We start from the raw sequence: 15,437 nt of genomic DNA on the forward strand, positions 1-15,437 counted from the left end.
TTGGAAACTACACCCCTCAAGGAACGTAACAAGCGGTACAGTGAGCCTTAACACCCCACAGGTGTTTGACGACTTTTCTAAAAATAATTATGTGTAAATGAATATTTTTTTTCACTAAAATGCTGATTTTTCCCCAAATTTTACATTTTTACAAGGGGTAATAGGAGAAAATGCCCCCCAAAATTAAATACCCCATGTGTGGACGTCAAGTGCACTACAATTTTCAGAAGAGAAGGGGTCACACTTGGCTTTTGGAATTTTTTTTAGCTGAAATGGTTTTTGGGGGGGCATGTCGCATTTAAGAAGCCCCTATGGTGGCAAAACAGCAAAAAACCCTCACAGGTGTTTCACGAATTTTCGTTAACCCCTACAGGACCGATGACGTACCAGTATGTCATGAGTCCGCTCCCGTTCTATAACGCTGGGCCACGGCGTGATCATGGTGCCGTGCGCTATTAACCCTTTAGACGCAGCGTTCAAAGTTGAACGCCGCCTTTAAAGTGAAAGTAAACCATTGCCGGTTAGCTCAGAGGGCTGTTCGGGATCGGCACAATTAAATCGCGGCATCCCGAACAGCTTACAGGACAGCCAGAGGGTCCCTACCTGCCTCCTCGCTGTCCAATCGCTGAATGACTGCTGACTGCCTGAGATAAATAAGTCCTATCAATGAAAATATGGTACTGGTAAAAACTTCAGATCACGGCGCAAAAAATGAGCCCTCATACCGCCCCATACGCGGAAAAATAAAAAAGTTATAGGGGTCAGAAGATGACAATTTTAAGCATATACATTTTCCTGCATGTAGTGTATGATTTTTTCCAGAAGTATGACAAAATCAAACCTACATAAGTAGGGTATCATTTTAATCATATGGACCTACAAAATAAAGAGAAGGTGTAATTTTTACCGAAAAATTGACTGTGTTTTCAAAAGTTACACAATGGCGTTTTGTTTTTCAATTTTGTCTCACAATGATTTTTTTCCCGTTTCACCATAGATTTTTGGGTAAAATGACTGATGTCATTACAAAGTAGAGTTGGTGGCTCAAAAAATGAGCCATCATATGGATTTTTAGGTGCAAAATTGAAAGAGTTATGATTTTTTAAAGGTAACGAGTAAAAAACAAAAATGCAAAAACGGAAAAACCCCGGGTCCTTAAGGGGTTAAAGTCGGATGTGAAAATGAAAAATTAGATTTTTTTCACTAAAATGCTGGTATTACACCAAATTTTTCTTTTTCGCAAGGGGAAATAGGAGAAAAAGCCTCCCAAAAATTGTAACCCCATTTCTTCAGAGTATGGAAATACTCCATATATGGAAGTAAAGTTCTCCCTGGGCGAACTACAATGCTCAGAAGAGAAGGAGTGCCATTGAGCTTTTGGGGAGAGAATTTAGTTAAAATAGAAGTCGGGGGCCATGTGCATTTACAAAGCCCCCATGGTGCCAAAACCGTGGACCCCCCCCCCCCCCCCCCCCACACACACACGTGCCCCCATTTTGGAGACATTTTTTTTTTTTTTTTTAAATCAGAAAATTTTTATTGAACACATTTTCATGATAAAAGACATACAAAACAATCCAATATTCCCCTAAACCCCCCCCCCCCCAAAAAAAGAGACAAACTCCCTCCCCCCCCCCCCCCAACCCCAGTGTCCTCTCCTCAGCAGCCATAAATAAGAGGCATATGGTGGTCAGGAGAAAGTATAAAACACATCATACAGTAAAAGTATAACTCATGGCGTACAACAGTCACACAGGCACAGAGACATGAAAAAAGTGGTCAAATAAGAAGGCAGACTCGGAGGACACAAAAAGACCTGCACATATAATGCATTAACAAAAAACGGGGGGAATTGGCTAATAAGACACAGACATTATCAACGGCCAGGGCCCCCATTACCCCCCAAAAGCACTTCCATAGAAGATCTGCATAAGTATGCAGAAAGTACCCAGGGGGTATCCAGCGAGGGACCCCAGATAGATTCAAATTTACGTAATGCTTTTCTTTTTGGTACACTGCCTTCTCCAATCTAATGATGTGATTCAGTTTAGCAATCAGTTCTACTATAGTGGGCGGCAACCAATACTGAGCTATCAGTTTACGGGCTTGTCTCACCTCTGAGCTTTCCTGGAATAATGAGGCCCTCTGCGCGACCTTCAAGAAAGGCTTATCCAGTCACATTAAAGATGTCCTGGCCGCACGAGAGATTACCGCTAACCTGTCTGAACTCTTCCATTTGGCCACCCGCATCGACATGCGTTTCTCGGAAAGACGCCAGGAGCTTCGTCAGGAAAAGGATCTTGTTCACACCAGGCGGTTTTCCTCCCAGGCTCCTCTCCTCCAACGTCCTTTGCAATCTGTTCCTGTGCCTCCTGCTGAGGAGGCGATGCAAGTGGATCGGTCTCGCCTGACCCAACAAGAGAGGACTCGCCGTAGGAATGAAAACCTGTGTCTATACTGTGCAAGTACCGAACATTTCCTAAAAGACTGTCCTATTCGTCCTCCGCGTCTGAGAAACGCACCCACTCCCCTAGTCAAAGTAGGAGAGTCATTGCTAGGAGTGAATTCTACCTCTCCACGACTGACTTTACCTGTGCGGATTGCTATACCTGCTAATGCTACTTCCTTCTCCGCTGTGGCCTTCTTGGACTCGGGTTCCGCAGGAAGTTTCATTGAAGCCTCCCTAGTCAACAGATTCAAAATTCCAGTCACCCGTCTGGTCAAACCTCTCTTCATTTCATCCGTCAATGGAGAGAGACTGGACTAGCCCTCAACCGCTACTTATGTCTGTTGGAGTTCACCATCATGAACACATTGAATTTTTTGTGCTACCCAACTGCACTTCTGAAATTCTTCTGGGCTTGCCCTGGCTCCAACGTCATTCACCTAGCCTCAACTGGGTCACCGGGGACATTAAGAGCTGGGGATCTTCTTGCCACAAGCGATGTCTCCACCCAGTTTCTTCCTGCCAAGTCTCCATGGCTACTCCATTGCCAGGTCTTCCTAAGGCCTATATGGACTTTCCAGACGTCTTTTGTAAAAAAAAACAAGCAGAGATATTACCTCCGCATAGACCCTATGACTGCCCTATCGACCTGCTCCCTGGTACCACACAGCCCGTGGTAGGATTTACCCACTTTCTGTCCCGGAATCACAAGCTATGTCTGAGTACATACAAGAAAACCTCAAAAGAGGCTTTATCCGGAAATCCTCTTCTCCAGCTGGAGCTGGATTTTTCTAAAAAAGATGGATCTCTCCGCCCTTGTATTGATTACCGCGGCCTCAATAAAATTACCGTAAAAAAATCACTATCCTCTGCCTCTCATCTCCGAACTCTTCAACCGACTGCGAGGTGCCAAGATTTTCACCAAACTTGATTTAAGGGGCGCATATAACCTCATCCGTATTCGAGCAGGCGACGAATGGAAAACCGCCTTCAATACCAGAGATAGTCACTTTGAATACCTAGTCATGCCCTTTGGTCTATGCAACGCCCCAGCAGTCTTTCAGGACTTTGTTAATGAGATTTTTCGGGACATGCTGTACTCCAGTGTGGTAGTCTACCTTGACGACATCCTCATTTTTTTCTCCAACCTAGAGGAACATCGCCTCCATGTTCATGTTCCAAGTGCTCCAACGATTACGTCAAAATCAATTTTACGCTAAAATTGAGAAGTGTCTATTCGAACGCAGCGGTCTTCCCTTCCTGGGATACATTGTGTGCGGACAAGGTCTACAAATGGACCCTGATAAACTTTCTGCGGTAATGGATTGGCCTCATCCCACTGGTCTGCGAGCAATCCAAAGATTTCTCGGATTTGCAAATTATTATCGTCAATTCATTCCCTACTTCTCCACCATCGTTGCTCCTATTGTAGCACTGACTAAGAAGAATGCTAATCCGAAATCCTGGCCGCCACAGGCGAAGAAAGCCTTTAACCACCTCAAAGCCACCTTCTCCTCTGCTCCTGTCTTGTCCAGACCAGATCCTCAGAAGCCCTTCTTCGTTGACGCCTCCTCTGTTGGAGCCGGAGCTGTTCTCCTTAAAAAATCCGCTAAAGGAAAAAATGTCCCTTGCAGATTTTTCTCCAGAGAAAAACTATTCCATTTGAGACTGTGAACTATTGGCAATTAAGTTGGCCCTTGAGGAGTGGAGACATCTTCTGGAAGGATCCCTTCACCCCATCTCCATTTATACTGATCACAAAAATCTGTCTTATCTCCAATCCGCCCAGCGGCTAAATCCTCGCCAGGCTAGGTGGTCGTTGTTTTTGCCCGTTTTAACTTTCAGATCCATTTTCGGCCCGCAGACAAGGATGTCAGAGCTGATGCTCTATCTCGTACCACCGATGCCTCTGAAGCCAAGACCCTTCCTCAGCACATCATTCCCCCTGAGTGTCTGATCTCTTCTGCTCCTGCTTCTCTGGTGCCTACCCCTCCAGGAAAGACTTATGTTCCTCCCAGTCTTCGCCTCCGGATCCCTTCTGGCTGGTCACGCTGGAATCAAAAAGACTTTACAGTTGATTGCCAGACACTATTGGTGGTCCTCCTTGGAAAAGGATGTGACCGATTTCGTATGAGCCTGTACTGTATGTGCACGTGACAAGACCCCTCGTCAGAAGCCTTCCGGTCTTCTCCATCCGCTGCCGGTGCCTGAACAGCCTTGGTCCCACATAGCCATGGACTTCATCACAGATCTTCCTGTATCCCATGGCAACACTGTCATCTGGGTGGTCTTTGATCGTTTTTCCAAAATGGCTCACTTTTGTGTCTAAATGGCTCAATTTGTGTCTACATTTTGGAGAGCTCTCTGTAATCAATTAAAGATCAAATTACATTTCTCATCCTCCTACCACCCACAGTCCAATGGACAAGTGGAGAGAGTGAACCAGATCCTTGGTGACTACCTGCGACATGTTGTCTCCTCCCGCCAAGATGATTGGGTCGACCTGTTACCCTGGGCTGAATTCTCGTAAAATTTCAAAAACTCTGAGTCATCCGCCAAGTCTCCGTTCTTTGTGGTGTACGGCCGTCACCCGCTTCCCCCCATCCCCACTTCATCTGGAGTTCCTGCCATAGATGAATTGACCCGGGACTTCTCCTCTATCTGGAAGGAGACTCAAAAGTCGCTCTCACTGGCCTCTTCTCGCATGAAGAAACATGCGGATAAGAAGAGAAGAACTCCTCCTGTCTTTGCCCCTGGTGACAAAGTGTGGCTCTCTGCCAAATATATTCGGTTTCGTGTCCCTAGCTACAAGCTGGGTCCTCGTTACCTCGTGCCATTTAGAGTCAAAAGTCAAATCAACCCTGTCTCCTACAAGCTCCATCTTCCTCCTTCTCTTCGTATTCCTAACTCCCTTCATGTATCCCTTCTCAAACCTCTCGTTCTTAACCGCTTTTCCCACAAGGTCACTGTTCCTGCTCCTGTCACTGGGTCCTTCCTTGGCAAAAGAAATCCTCGCCTCCAAGGTCGTCAGAGGTAAAAAAAAAATTCTTGTTGACTGGGAGAATTGTGGCCCCGAAGAGAGGTCTTGGGAGCCCGATGACAATATCCTCGACAAGGAGCTCATCCATAGGTTCCTGGGCTACAAAAAGAGGAGGAGACCAAAGGGGGGGGGGGGGGGTACTGTAACGCCGAGCGCTCCGTGCCCCGCTTCCTCTCCGGAGCGCTCGCGGCGTCACTTCCCTGCTTGCAGCGCCCCGGTCAGCGAGTGTGACCGGGAGCGCTGCTCTGTGTCCCTCGGCGGGGATGCGATCCCCGTGGCGGGACGTGCCCGCCCGCAGGTCGCATCCCGTGTCACTCACCGGCCCCGTCCTTCTGCTCAGTCACGGCGCGCGCGGCCCTGCTCTCTAGGGCGCACGCGCGCCGAGTCTCTCAGATTTAAAGGGCCAGTGCACTATTAATTGGTGCCTGGCCCAATTAGTTCCTAACATTCCCTACACTATATAAACCCACTTCCCCTTCCTGTCCCTGACGGATCTTGTTGCCTTGAGAAAGCGTTTCTGTGTGTTCCATTGCCTGTGTATCCAGACCCTTGCCGTTGCCCCTGACTACGAACCATTGCTGCCTGTCCAGACCTTCTGCTACGTCCGACCTTGCTCTTGCCTTGTCCTTGTGTACCGCGCCTGTCTCAGCTGTCAGTGAGGTTGAGTCGCTATCGGGTGGAACGACCTGGGGGTTACCTGCCGCTGCAAGTCCATCCCGCTTTGCGGCGGGCTCTGGTGAAAACCAGTAACCCCTTAGATTCCGTTCCCCTGGTACGGCCCACGCCATCACCTCACTGACACAGAGGATCCCACACCCGTGTCCTCCCGCATACCAGTCTGGATCCTGACAGGAACTAAGTCCACATTCATGGAAAAGACCAGGCAGGAATATTTTTAACACAATAACATTAATTGTAATATAAAACAATAAAATGACACTAACAAATGGTGCTTCCCCAGATGCATTGTCTTAAGATACATGCATTCAGTCTAGGCTCTCTACTGTGCAGAAACCCCACCCCATGACCTGTGTTTCATCTTGGTCTCTCTGCTACTAGAGGTACTGCAACAAAAAGAGAGAAAGAGAGGTGCGTGCCCCTTGTCAAGAATGTAAAAGAAGATTTAAAGGGGCATGGGAATAGAATTACTTTTGCCAGATTGTGTTGCGGTGGGAGCACAACATTTCTGTACACAGTGGCTCTGGATCACAGTGGAGCCTGCCGGCATATGGGGATAGTCAGCCAGATTGATAGATATAGTAGGATCGTCAAAAGCACTTTTTGTAATGTAAATCCGATATCTTGTGTATCCACTCCGATATCCAGTGTATTTAGGCTGGGTCTTGTAATTTTCCTTAGAGTGCGTGCAATGCTTGGCTAGCTGTCAAGGTAGACGTATGTTATACAGTCGACAGCTTAACCCCCTTCTTACACTAAAGAATTTGGTTATAGACCATGGCCCAGATTTTTTAGGGTACAATTACAAAACACTAGCTGCTCATACACACCGTTCAGCTGACATCTATTTCACCCCCCCCCCAATAAACACGCACACTCAACACCAAATGCTGGAATTTAATATGCTCGATCCTTCTTTATACAAACAATGCTACAATATTTGTTATACAACAACTGGAGACTTCTCTACAGTGTCAACAAGTACCTGTTATAAGAGATTCATCCACCATGGAATGGCCTTCAATAACTCGTCCATCCACAGGAAACTTTCCACCAGGTACCACTTTCACAATGTCTCCTCTCTGGACCAATTCTACGTCAACCTGCTCCTCACTGTGATATAGAAAATTCATAAATAACTGTACATTGTATTAAAAATACGGTCTGGATTTGACATAACACAGGACTAATACAAGGAATACAACTCTCCTAAAACAAGTGGCCATTTAAATTAAACTGTATATTATGCCCACAACAACTAACCACTTCTATGAAAAAATTGTAATCCTTTCAGTACTTAGGAGCGGATGAAGTTGAGTTGTTCTTTTCTGTCCAAGTGCTCTCTGATGACACGTGTCTCGGGAACCACCCAGTTTAGAAGCAAATCCCCATGGCAAACCTCTTCTACTCTGTGCAGTTCCTGAGACAAGCAGAGATTTCAGCAGAGAGCACTGTTGCCAGACAGAAAACAACAACTCAACGTCAGCAGCTGATAATTACTGAAAGCATTAAAAAATGTTAGGAGCCAAGATTTTTACCCCATAACCCCATCCAGGAAAAAACTTTTTTTTATATATCAACTGGCCCCAGAAAGTTAAACAGATTTGTAAATGACTTCTATTAAAAAATCTTAGTCCTTTCAGTACTTATGAGCTTCTGAAGTTGAGTCGTTCTTTTCTGTCTAATTGCTCTCTGATGACACGTGTCTCGGGAACCGCCCAGTTTAGAAGAGGTTTGCTATGGGGATTTTCTTCTAAACTAGGCGGTTCCCGAGACATGTGTCATCAGAGAGCACTTAGACAGAAAAGAACAACTCAACTTCAGAAGCTCATAAGTACTGAAAGGATTAAGATTTTTTAATAGAAGTCATCTACAAATCTGTTTAACTTTCTGGAGCCAGTTGAAATAAAAAAAAATGTTTTTAGCTGGAATACCCCTTTAAGGAATTAAATGAGCTAAACAGTTATGGTGCGCATACCTGGAGGACCTGTGCTCCAATTCACAATGCTGATCCAGCAGGGTCAATGGCATGAAAAAAAAAAATTCCAAATACCCAAATTGCAGATTTTGGGTCACATCACATCCCAGAAAAAAAGGAAATGAAAAATGATTAAAAAGTCAATACTATGCTAAAGTGGTATCGGTAAAAACAACACCTCACATCACAAAAAATAGGCCCTCACACAGCTCCGTAGGTCGAAAAATAAAAAAGTTATAGGTTAAAATCCTGGCTCCTAACATTTTTTAATGCTTTCAATAATTATCAGCTGCTGAAGTTGAGTTGTTGTTTTCTGTCTGGCAACAGTGCTCTCTGCTGAAATCTCTGTTTGTCGCGGGAACTGCACAGAGTAGAAGAGGTTTGCTATGGGGATTTGCTTCTAAACTGGGCGGTTCCCAAGACAAGTGTCATCAGAGAGCACTTGGACAGAAAAGAACAACTCAACTTCATCCGCTCATGAGTACTGAAAGGATTACGATTTTTTAATAGAAGTAATTTACAAATCTGTTTAACTTGAATAGAAATGAAAATGCAATTTTGCATATTTTGTTTTTTTTTGTCTTTACGTAGTACACTTTATGAGAAAAGTGACATGTTCTCTTTATTCTGTAGGTCAATGTGATTAAAACAATACCCAGTTTATATAGTTTATATGGTTATTTCTATTGTACTACTTAAAATTGTCCTATTCTAACCCCTATATCTTTTTCAAGTGTCCGCATACAGGGCTGTATGATGGCTTATTTTTTACACTGTGACCTGTCTTTGTTTTGCTTTTTATAAAAATAAAAAAAAAATTCTGATATATAATAAGACCAAGATTTTTGCCATTTTGTTTTTCTTTATGTTAACGCAGTTCACCATGTGGACAATAAACATTATATTTTAATAGTTTTGACAATGTCACACATGGCGTTACCAAATTTGTTTAATATTTTTATTTCTTTTTGGGGGGAAAAATGGGAAAAGGGTAATTTTATCTTTTATATAATTAATTTTCTATTTTAAATTTTTTAAGTCCCCATATGGGATTTTTATATCCAATCTTTTGCATAGAATTATACAGTGTGATCGGAGCTCCATTAATCCAGTCTGGCTACGTCATTGGGGCATTGATCCGGCGGGCAAAGGCATCGATCATCGGACACCCTGCAATCATGCTGCTAGAGTCCGATGAACACCCTGAGCTTACCAGCATGTTTAATTTCTACCTTTAAATGCTTGAAATGTTTAATTTCTACCTTTAAAGGCGGGGAAGGCAAAAACATATAACTTTAAAAAGGCAAACTTCCCTGGGCTGAGGGCTGCACTACAGGACATAGACTGGGGGGAGGTGTTCTCAAATACTGATACAGAAGGTAAATGGGACATCTTTAAATCAAAGGGGAACAAATATAAAAGATTAAAACTAAATCCCACATGGCTGACAAATGATGTTAAAAGAGCAATAAACAACAAAAAAATAGCCTTCAAAAAATACAAATCTGATGGGTCAGCTATAACATTTAAACAGTACAAGGAGCTTAATAAAATCTGTAAAAATGTAATAAAAACAGCAAAAATTCAAAATGAGAGACAGGTGGCCAAAGAAAGCAAAACTAATCCTAAATATTTTTTTAGATATATCAATGCAAAAAAACCAAGGACAGAGCATGTAGGACCCCTTAATAATGATAATGGAGAGGTTGTCACAGGCGATAAAGAGAAAGCAGAGCTACTGAAGGGGTTCTTTAGTTCTGTATATACTATGGAAGAAGGAGCTGACAATGGACAGGTCAGTGCTGGTAACACATCATGTAATGTACTGAACTGGCTTAATGTAGAGATGGTACAAGGTAAGTTAAGTAATATAAATGTAAGCAAATCTTCAGGGCCAGATGGATTGCTCCCAAGAGTTCATAGAGAGGTAAGTTCAGTAATATCTGTACCCCTGTTCATGATATTTAGAGATTCACTGGTGTCTGGTATTGTGCCAAGGGACTGGCGTAAGGCGAATGTGGTGCCAATCTTCAAAAAGGGCTCTAGGTCTTCCCCAGGAAACTATAGACCGGTAAGTTTAACGTGCATTGCGGGTAAATTGTTTGAAGGACTTATAAGGGATTACATACAGGAATACATAGGGGATAATAGTATTATAAGTGATAGCCAGCATGGGTTTACTAAGGATAGAAGTTGTCAAACCAATCTAATTTGCTTTTATGAAGAGGTGAGTAGAAGCCTTGACAGAGGAATGGCTGTGGATATAGTGTTTCTGGATTTTGCTAAAGCATTTGATACTGTCCCTCATAGACGTCTGACAGGTAAGTTAAGGTCTTTGGGTTTGGAAATTTTAGTTTGTAACTGGATTGAACACTGGCTCATGGATCGTACCCAGAGAGTGGTGGTCAATGATTCGTACTCTGATTGGTCCCTGGTAATTAGTGGTGTACCCCAAGGTTCTGTACTGGGCCCGCTGTTGTTTAATTTATTTATCAATGATATAGAGGATGGTATTAACAGCTCTGTTTCTATATTTGCAGATGACACCAAGCTTTGTAGCACGGTACAGTCTATAGAGGAGGTGTATAGGTTACAAGATGACTTGGATAGACTAAGTGTCTGGGCATCCACTTGGCAAATGAGGTTTAATGTGGATAAATGTAAAGTTATGCATCTGGGTACTAATAACCTGCATGCGTCGTATGTCTTAGGGGGGATTAAACTGGCAGAGTCACTGGTAGAGAAGGTACTGGGTGTATTTGTAGATCACAGACTACAGAATAGCATGCAATGTCAGGCTGCTGCTTCCAAAGCCGGCAGGATATTGTCATGTATAAAAAGAGGCATGGACTCAAGGGACAGGGACATAATACTCCCCCTTTATAAAGCATTGGTACGGCCTCCCCTGGAATATGCTGTTCAGTTTTGGTCACCTGTCCATAAAAGGGACACTGTGGAGCTGGAAAGGGTGCAGAGACGTGCGACTAAACTAATATGGGGCATGGAACATCTTAGCTATGAAGAGCGATTAAAGGAGTTACAATTGTTTAGTCTTGAGAAGAGACGTTTAAGGGGGGATATGATGAACGTATATAAGTATATTAATGGCCCATACAAAAAAATATGGAGAAAAACTGTTCCAGGTTAAACCCCCCCAAAGGACGAGGAGGCACTCCCTCCGTCTGGAGAAGAAAAAGTTTAGTCTCAAGGGGCGACACGCCTTCTTTACCATGAGAACTGTGAACTTATGGAACAGTCTACCTCAGGAACTGGTCACAGCTGGAAAAATTGACAGCTTTAAAACAGGATTAGATACATTCCTGGAACAAAATAACATTAATGCTTATGAAGAAATATAAAATCCAATCCCTTCCCCAATATCGCGCCACACCCCTACCCTTCAATTCCCTGGTTGAACTTGATGGACATATGTATTTTTTCGACCGTACTAACTATGCAACTATATGTTATCAGCACTGATAACGGTATCTAAAGGGTTAATAATGGGAAGCAACGTAATCGCAACTGCCTTACATAAGTGGGATGTAGGAAGTAACTCCCAAAGGGGAGGAAACCAGCACTCCAGATTCCAGTCAGGATATGGTAAAAAATAGCAAGCTTTATTTTCCTCTTTTTAAAATGATCACAAAAAAGGGGGAAAAAGGAATAAAAGCATGGAAACGCTGACGCATTTCAGGAAGAACCCTTTATCAAGGCATACAAGACAGTAATGAAACCCCCAATAAATAGACATACAATGTAAGGAAAAACACCCCCTTTCAATAAGTGAGATTAAACAGCAGCTGTCCTGAAACCTCTGAGCAAAAGGGTAATTAACCCTTAGTTGGACATGGTATGATAAACTAAGTATATGTGCAAATATACAAAAATACAAAAATGTACAAAAATATAATAGGGATGTATCAAATATAATAGAGAGATATCAAACACAAAATGTTAACTGCAATATAGATCTCTCACTGATATAAAAAGTAAGATACTGGTCCATACACTACATATGTAAAATATATATATATATATATATATATATATATAAATAAAATATTCAAATAAATAGATATATATCCCTGATGTATATCATAATAAGTTTTTATTGAATCAATAAAAAAATGGGACATAAGACCAAAATGAGGCTAAAATGGACAAAGACCTCCAAACACAGGCCGAGCAACAGTACAGAGACACGGACACTATTATAATAATCTGGGAAAAACTCTGTAGGAGTTATATTCAGTGCACCTGCACAATAAGGAATCAATCCTATATAGACACTGGGGACCCCGGCTGGGTGAATAAACCCTCCGGGAAGAAGCCTCCCAGTGTCTAACTAACAGCCGTATCAGAGTGCAATAGCTACTCGCAACAAAAAAATGTCAGTGCATAAGGTGCTGATTAGGGCTTGCCCATTCTGAAGTGCCGTGCTCCGCTCCCCAACGCCGTTTTGTTTCCTTTTTCAAGGGGCCGCAGCGGCTTTTGCGGGGCCAGAGACTGCCGCCGCCACCCGCTTCTCTCCCTCTGCCTGTCCTGGGATCCTCCCTAGTCCAACCACCACCACCGCTGCCCCCCCCCCCCCACCAAATTCCCCCCCCCCTCCGCGTATCCTCTGGCCAGAGACTACAGATGCCCGCTTCTCTCCCCCTGCCGGTCCTGAGTCCAACCACTGCCGCTGCCCCATTGCCTCCCCCATCCCCGGTTTTATAATTACCTGTTCCTGGGGCCCGGGGTCCGTGCTACTTCTGGCTCTGGTGGCGTCCTGAGCTGTCACTGTGCGCACTGACGGTGACGTCGCATTGAGAACGTCACTAGTCGTTGCGCAGCGCACAGCAATAGCGCAGGACACTGCAGGAGCCAGAAGTAGCGCGGACCCCAGGCCCTGGGAACAGGTAATTATAAATCCGGGGATGGGGGAGACAATGGGGCAGCGGCGGTCTCTGGCCGGGGGGGCGGGCTGGGCATTATCGACATAACGGCAAGGTAATTGCCGATAATGTCCAAAATCGTGCATATTGGCTGATAATATTGGCCAAACAGATAATCGGTTGATCCCTAGAGCGCAGCTCCTGCACTCGCTTCATAGACAAAAATCTAGGTGCTAGGACGAACTTCTCTGGGATTTGTTGAGCACCGATTTAAAAGCCTTATATGTATTTAATACAATTGTCAGACTAAAAAGAAAAGTACAAAAGTGTACAGGCTAAAGGTCCATGGAGATCTATGTGGCAAATAGCATCCATTCTTCAGACTGTATAGATATACAGTTGTAATTAAAATGTGCTGCAGTACATTTAAAAAGTAAATTTCTTTTGGAACACTTTTCACATCTGGAAATTATACTATATATCAGTGGTCTCCAAACTGTGGACCTCCAGATGTTAGTTGCAAAATTACAACTACCAGCAAGCTGGGAGTTGTAGTTCTGCATGATCTGGATTTCTAGATTTTGGAGACCACTGCTATATATCAAATGAAATAAAAAAATAAATAAAAAATCAATATAAGCAAGAAACAAGAATGTTACCTTAAGACAGAATTGTCTGGACTCAGTGTTACAATGGTAGCTTCAGTTGCTTGCAGTGAAATGAGTCGAGCCAGGGCTTCTGATGTCTTGCCCTTGAAAAGATTTGAACACATTCTGAATTTTAACATCAGAATTTGTGCACATTAATTTGACAGAAGACTTAATTTTAGTTTTATTCCTTTGCTATTTTAATTTTAAAATTCTGAAGACACAATAAATACTGACTGTCACATTGTATCCCTATAAGTTCTAATCCGTCACCCAACAAAGCTCCCTTGTGACTCACTTAAAAAAAATATCATTTCCAGGCAGTGGAAGAGAGAGGTGATATCTGGTAACTATATAAGCAACACTAAGCAATTGTTTGAGCTAGTGATTGTGTGTGTGTATACAAGAATGTGGAGTATACAAGTGAGTGTAAGTATAAAAATGAGAGGGACTTAAAATTAAGGGACTTAAAATTCAGGGAGTTTAATTGAAATATTTGACTGGTTTTTGTTTTACTGTTAATTTTTGCAATCCCCAAATCTAATATGGCCTCCATGTTGGAAAAGGCAGTCCAGTGTGAATCTTGCACAATGTATGCAATCCTTGAACAGCAGTTTAAGGGTGGATATTGTTGTGCGAGATGTGTGCGAGTTGTTCATTTGGAAGCCCAGATCCTGGATCTAGAGGAGCAACTGGCAACACTGAGACACATTGACAACTTGGTGAGGAGTCTCCTGCTCACTGAGCAAGTACTCTCTGGGGTAGAGGTGGGGAAGGATAGTGGGACGGAGGTGCACGACAGTCAACCAGCTAGCTGGGTTACAGTTACAAAACGTGGTCGAGGGAAAAGTGTCAGGGAGGCTAATCCTGAACTGGCACACCCCAACAAGTTTGCCCGGTTGGCAGATGAGGGGGATGCCATTTCAGAGCTAGCAGTGCTGCAGCAGGACTCTGCCTCTGACCGCCAGGAGGGTGTCTGCTCCAGTAGGGAGGGAGGGAGGAGTGCAGGGCAGGCCAGACAGGTACTGGTAGTGGGGGACAGACAAAGTGATCGGTCACAAAGACTGGGATCGCTGAACAGTGTGTTGTCTTCCTGGCTTAAATTCATAAAGAAAAAGGCGTCAAACAGGACATAAATATCACAAAGTATACTTTATTAACATGAATCCAAAATGACAAGACATTTAAAATAATTTAAAAGAATACATATATAGTAGTAAGTATGAATCCAAAAAGTGCTGAGAGAGAAACGGGGGCTATGCTTGTCTGCCAGGGGAAGGGTTAAATAATTAAAGCACAATAAGTATTGACTCCCGTGGATTAATGAGGGAGGCTACTGCTCATAGGTTGTAGATTAAATATTAGAGTCGGATCCAGCAAATATGCTCGGATCGCAAGTAAGTACAAAAAATCAAAGAGCAGACAAGGAAGTCTCAGGGGATCAATAACACATTATGGGTAGGGCAAAACCTGAACTAGACAGAAATAACGAAATACTTTACCAAGTGGAGCAAGGAGTACAGCGCTAAAGCCACCCGCCACCCAACGTTTCACCAATGAAGGCTTCTTCCGGGGTGTGGTCAATAGAGTGTGGGGTATGTATAATATGCAGAGACTTAGCCAATTAAAACCAAGGACTAAAACACGTGGTATAATTAGAGCGTCATAGTCGCCCATAAATCACTGCTACCAAGCCTCGCACTCATAGCGAGGTCCGGGAGCAGATACACCTGTCAGCGCGCATCACGTGACATCGGGAAGCCGCGCC

General features: G+C 43.5%; 1 protein-coding gene across 4 annotated transcripts in view; it reads right to left on the bottom strand.

The window, feature by feature from the left end:
• The window catches only part of ATP7A (ATPase copper transporting alpha), a 147,318-nt gene that overhangs the window by 24,796 nt on the left and 107,085 nt on the right, over positions 1-15,437 (bottom strand). For all 4 annotated transcript variants that reach the window (XM_056537733.1, XM_056537730.1, XM_056537732.1 and 1 more), the window contains 2 exons: positions 13,682-13,773; positions 7,150-7,277 (listed from right to left, as the gene is read on the bottom strand). In XM_056537733.1, coding sequence (XP_056393708.1) covers positions 7,150-7,277; positions 13,682-13,773 — 220 coding nt within the window. The remainder of the gene's footprint in view (positions 1-7,149; positions 7,278-13,681; positions 13,774-15,437) is intronic.

This window comes from Hyla sarda, chromosome 9, assembly GCF_029499605.1.
Source record: "Hyla sarda isolate aHylSar1 chromosome 9, aHylSar1.hap1, whole genome shotgun sequence".
Lineage (NCBI taxonomy): Eukaryota > Metazoa > Chordata > Amphibia > Anura > Hylidae > Hyla > Hyla sarda.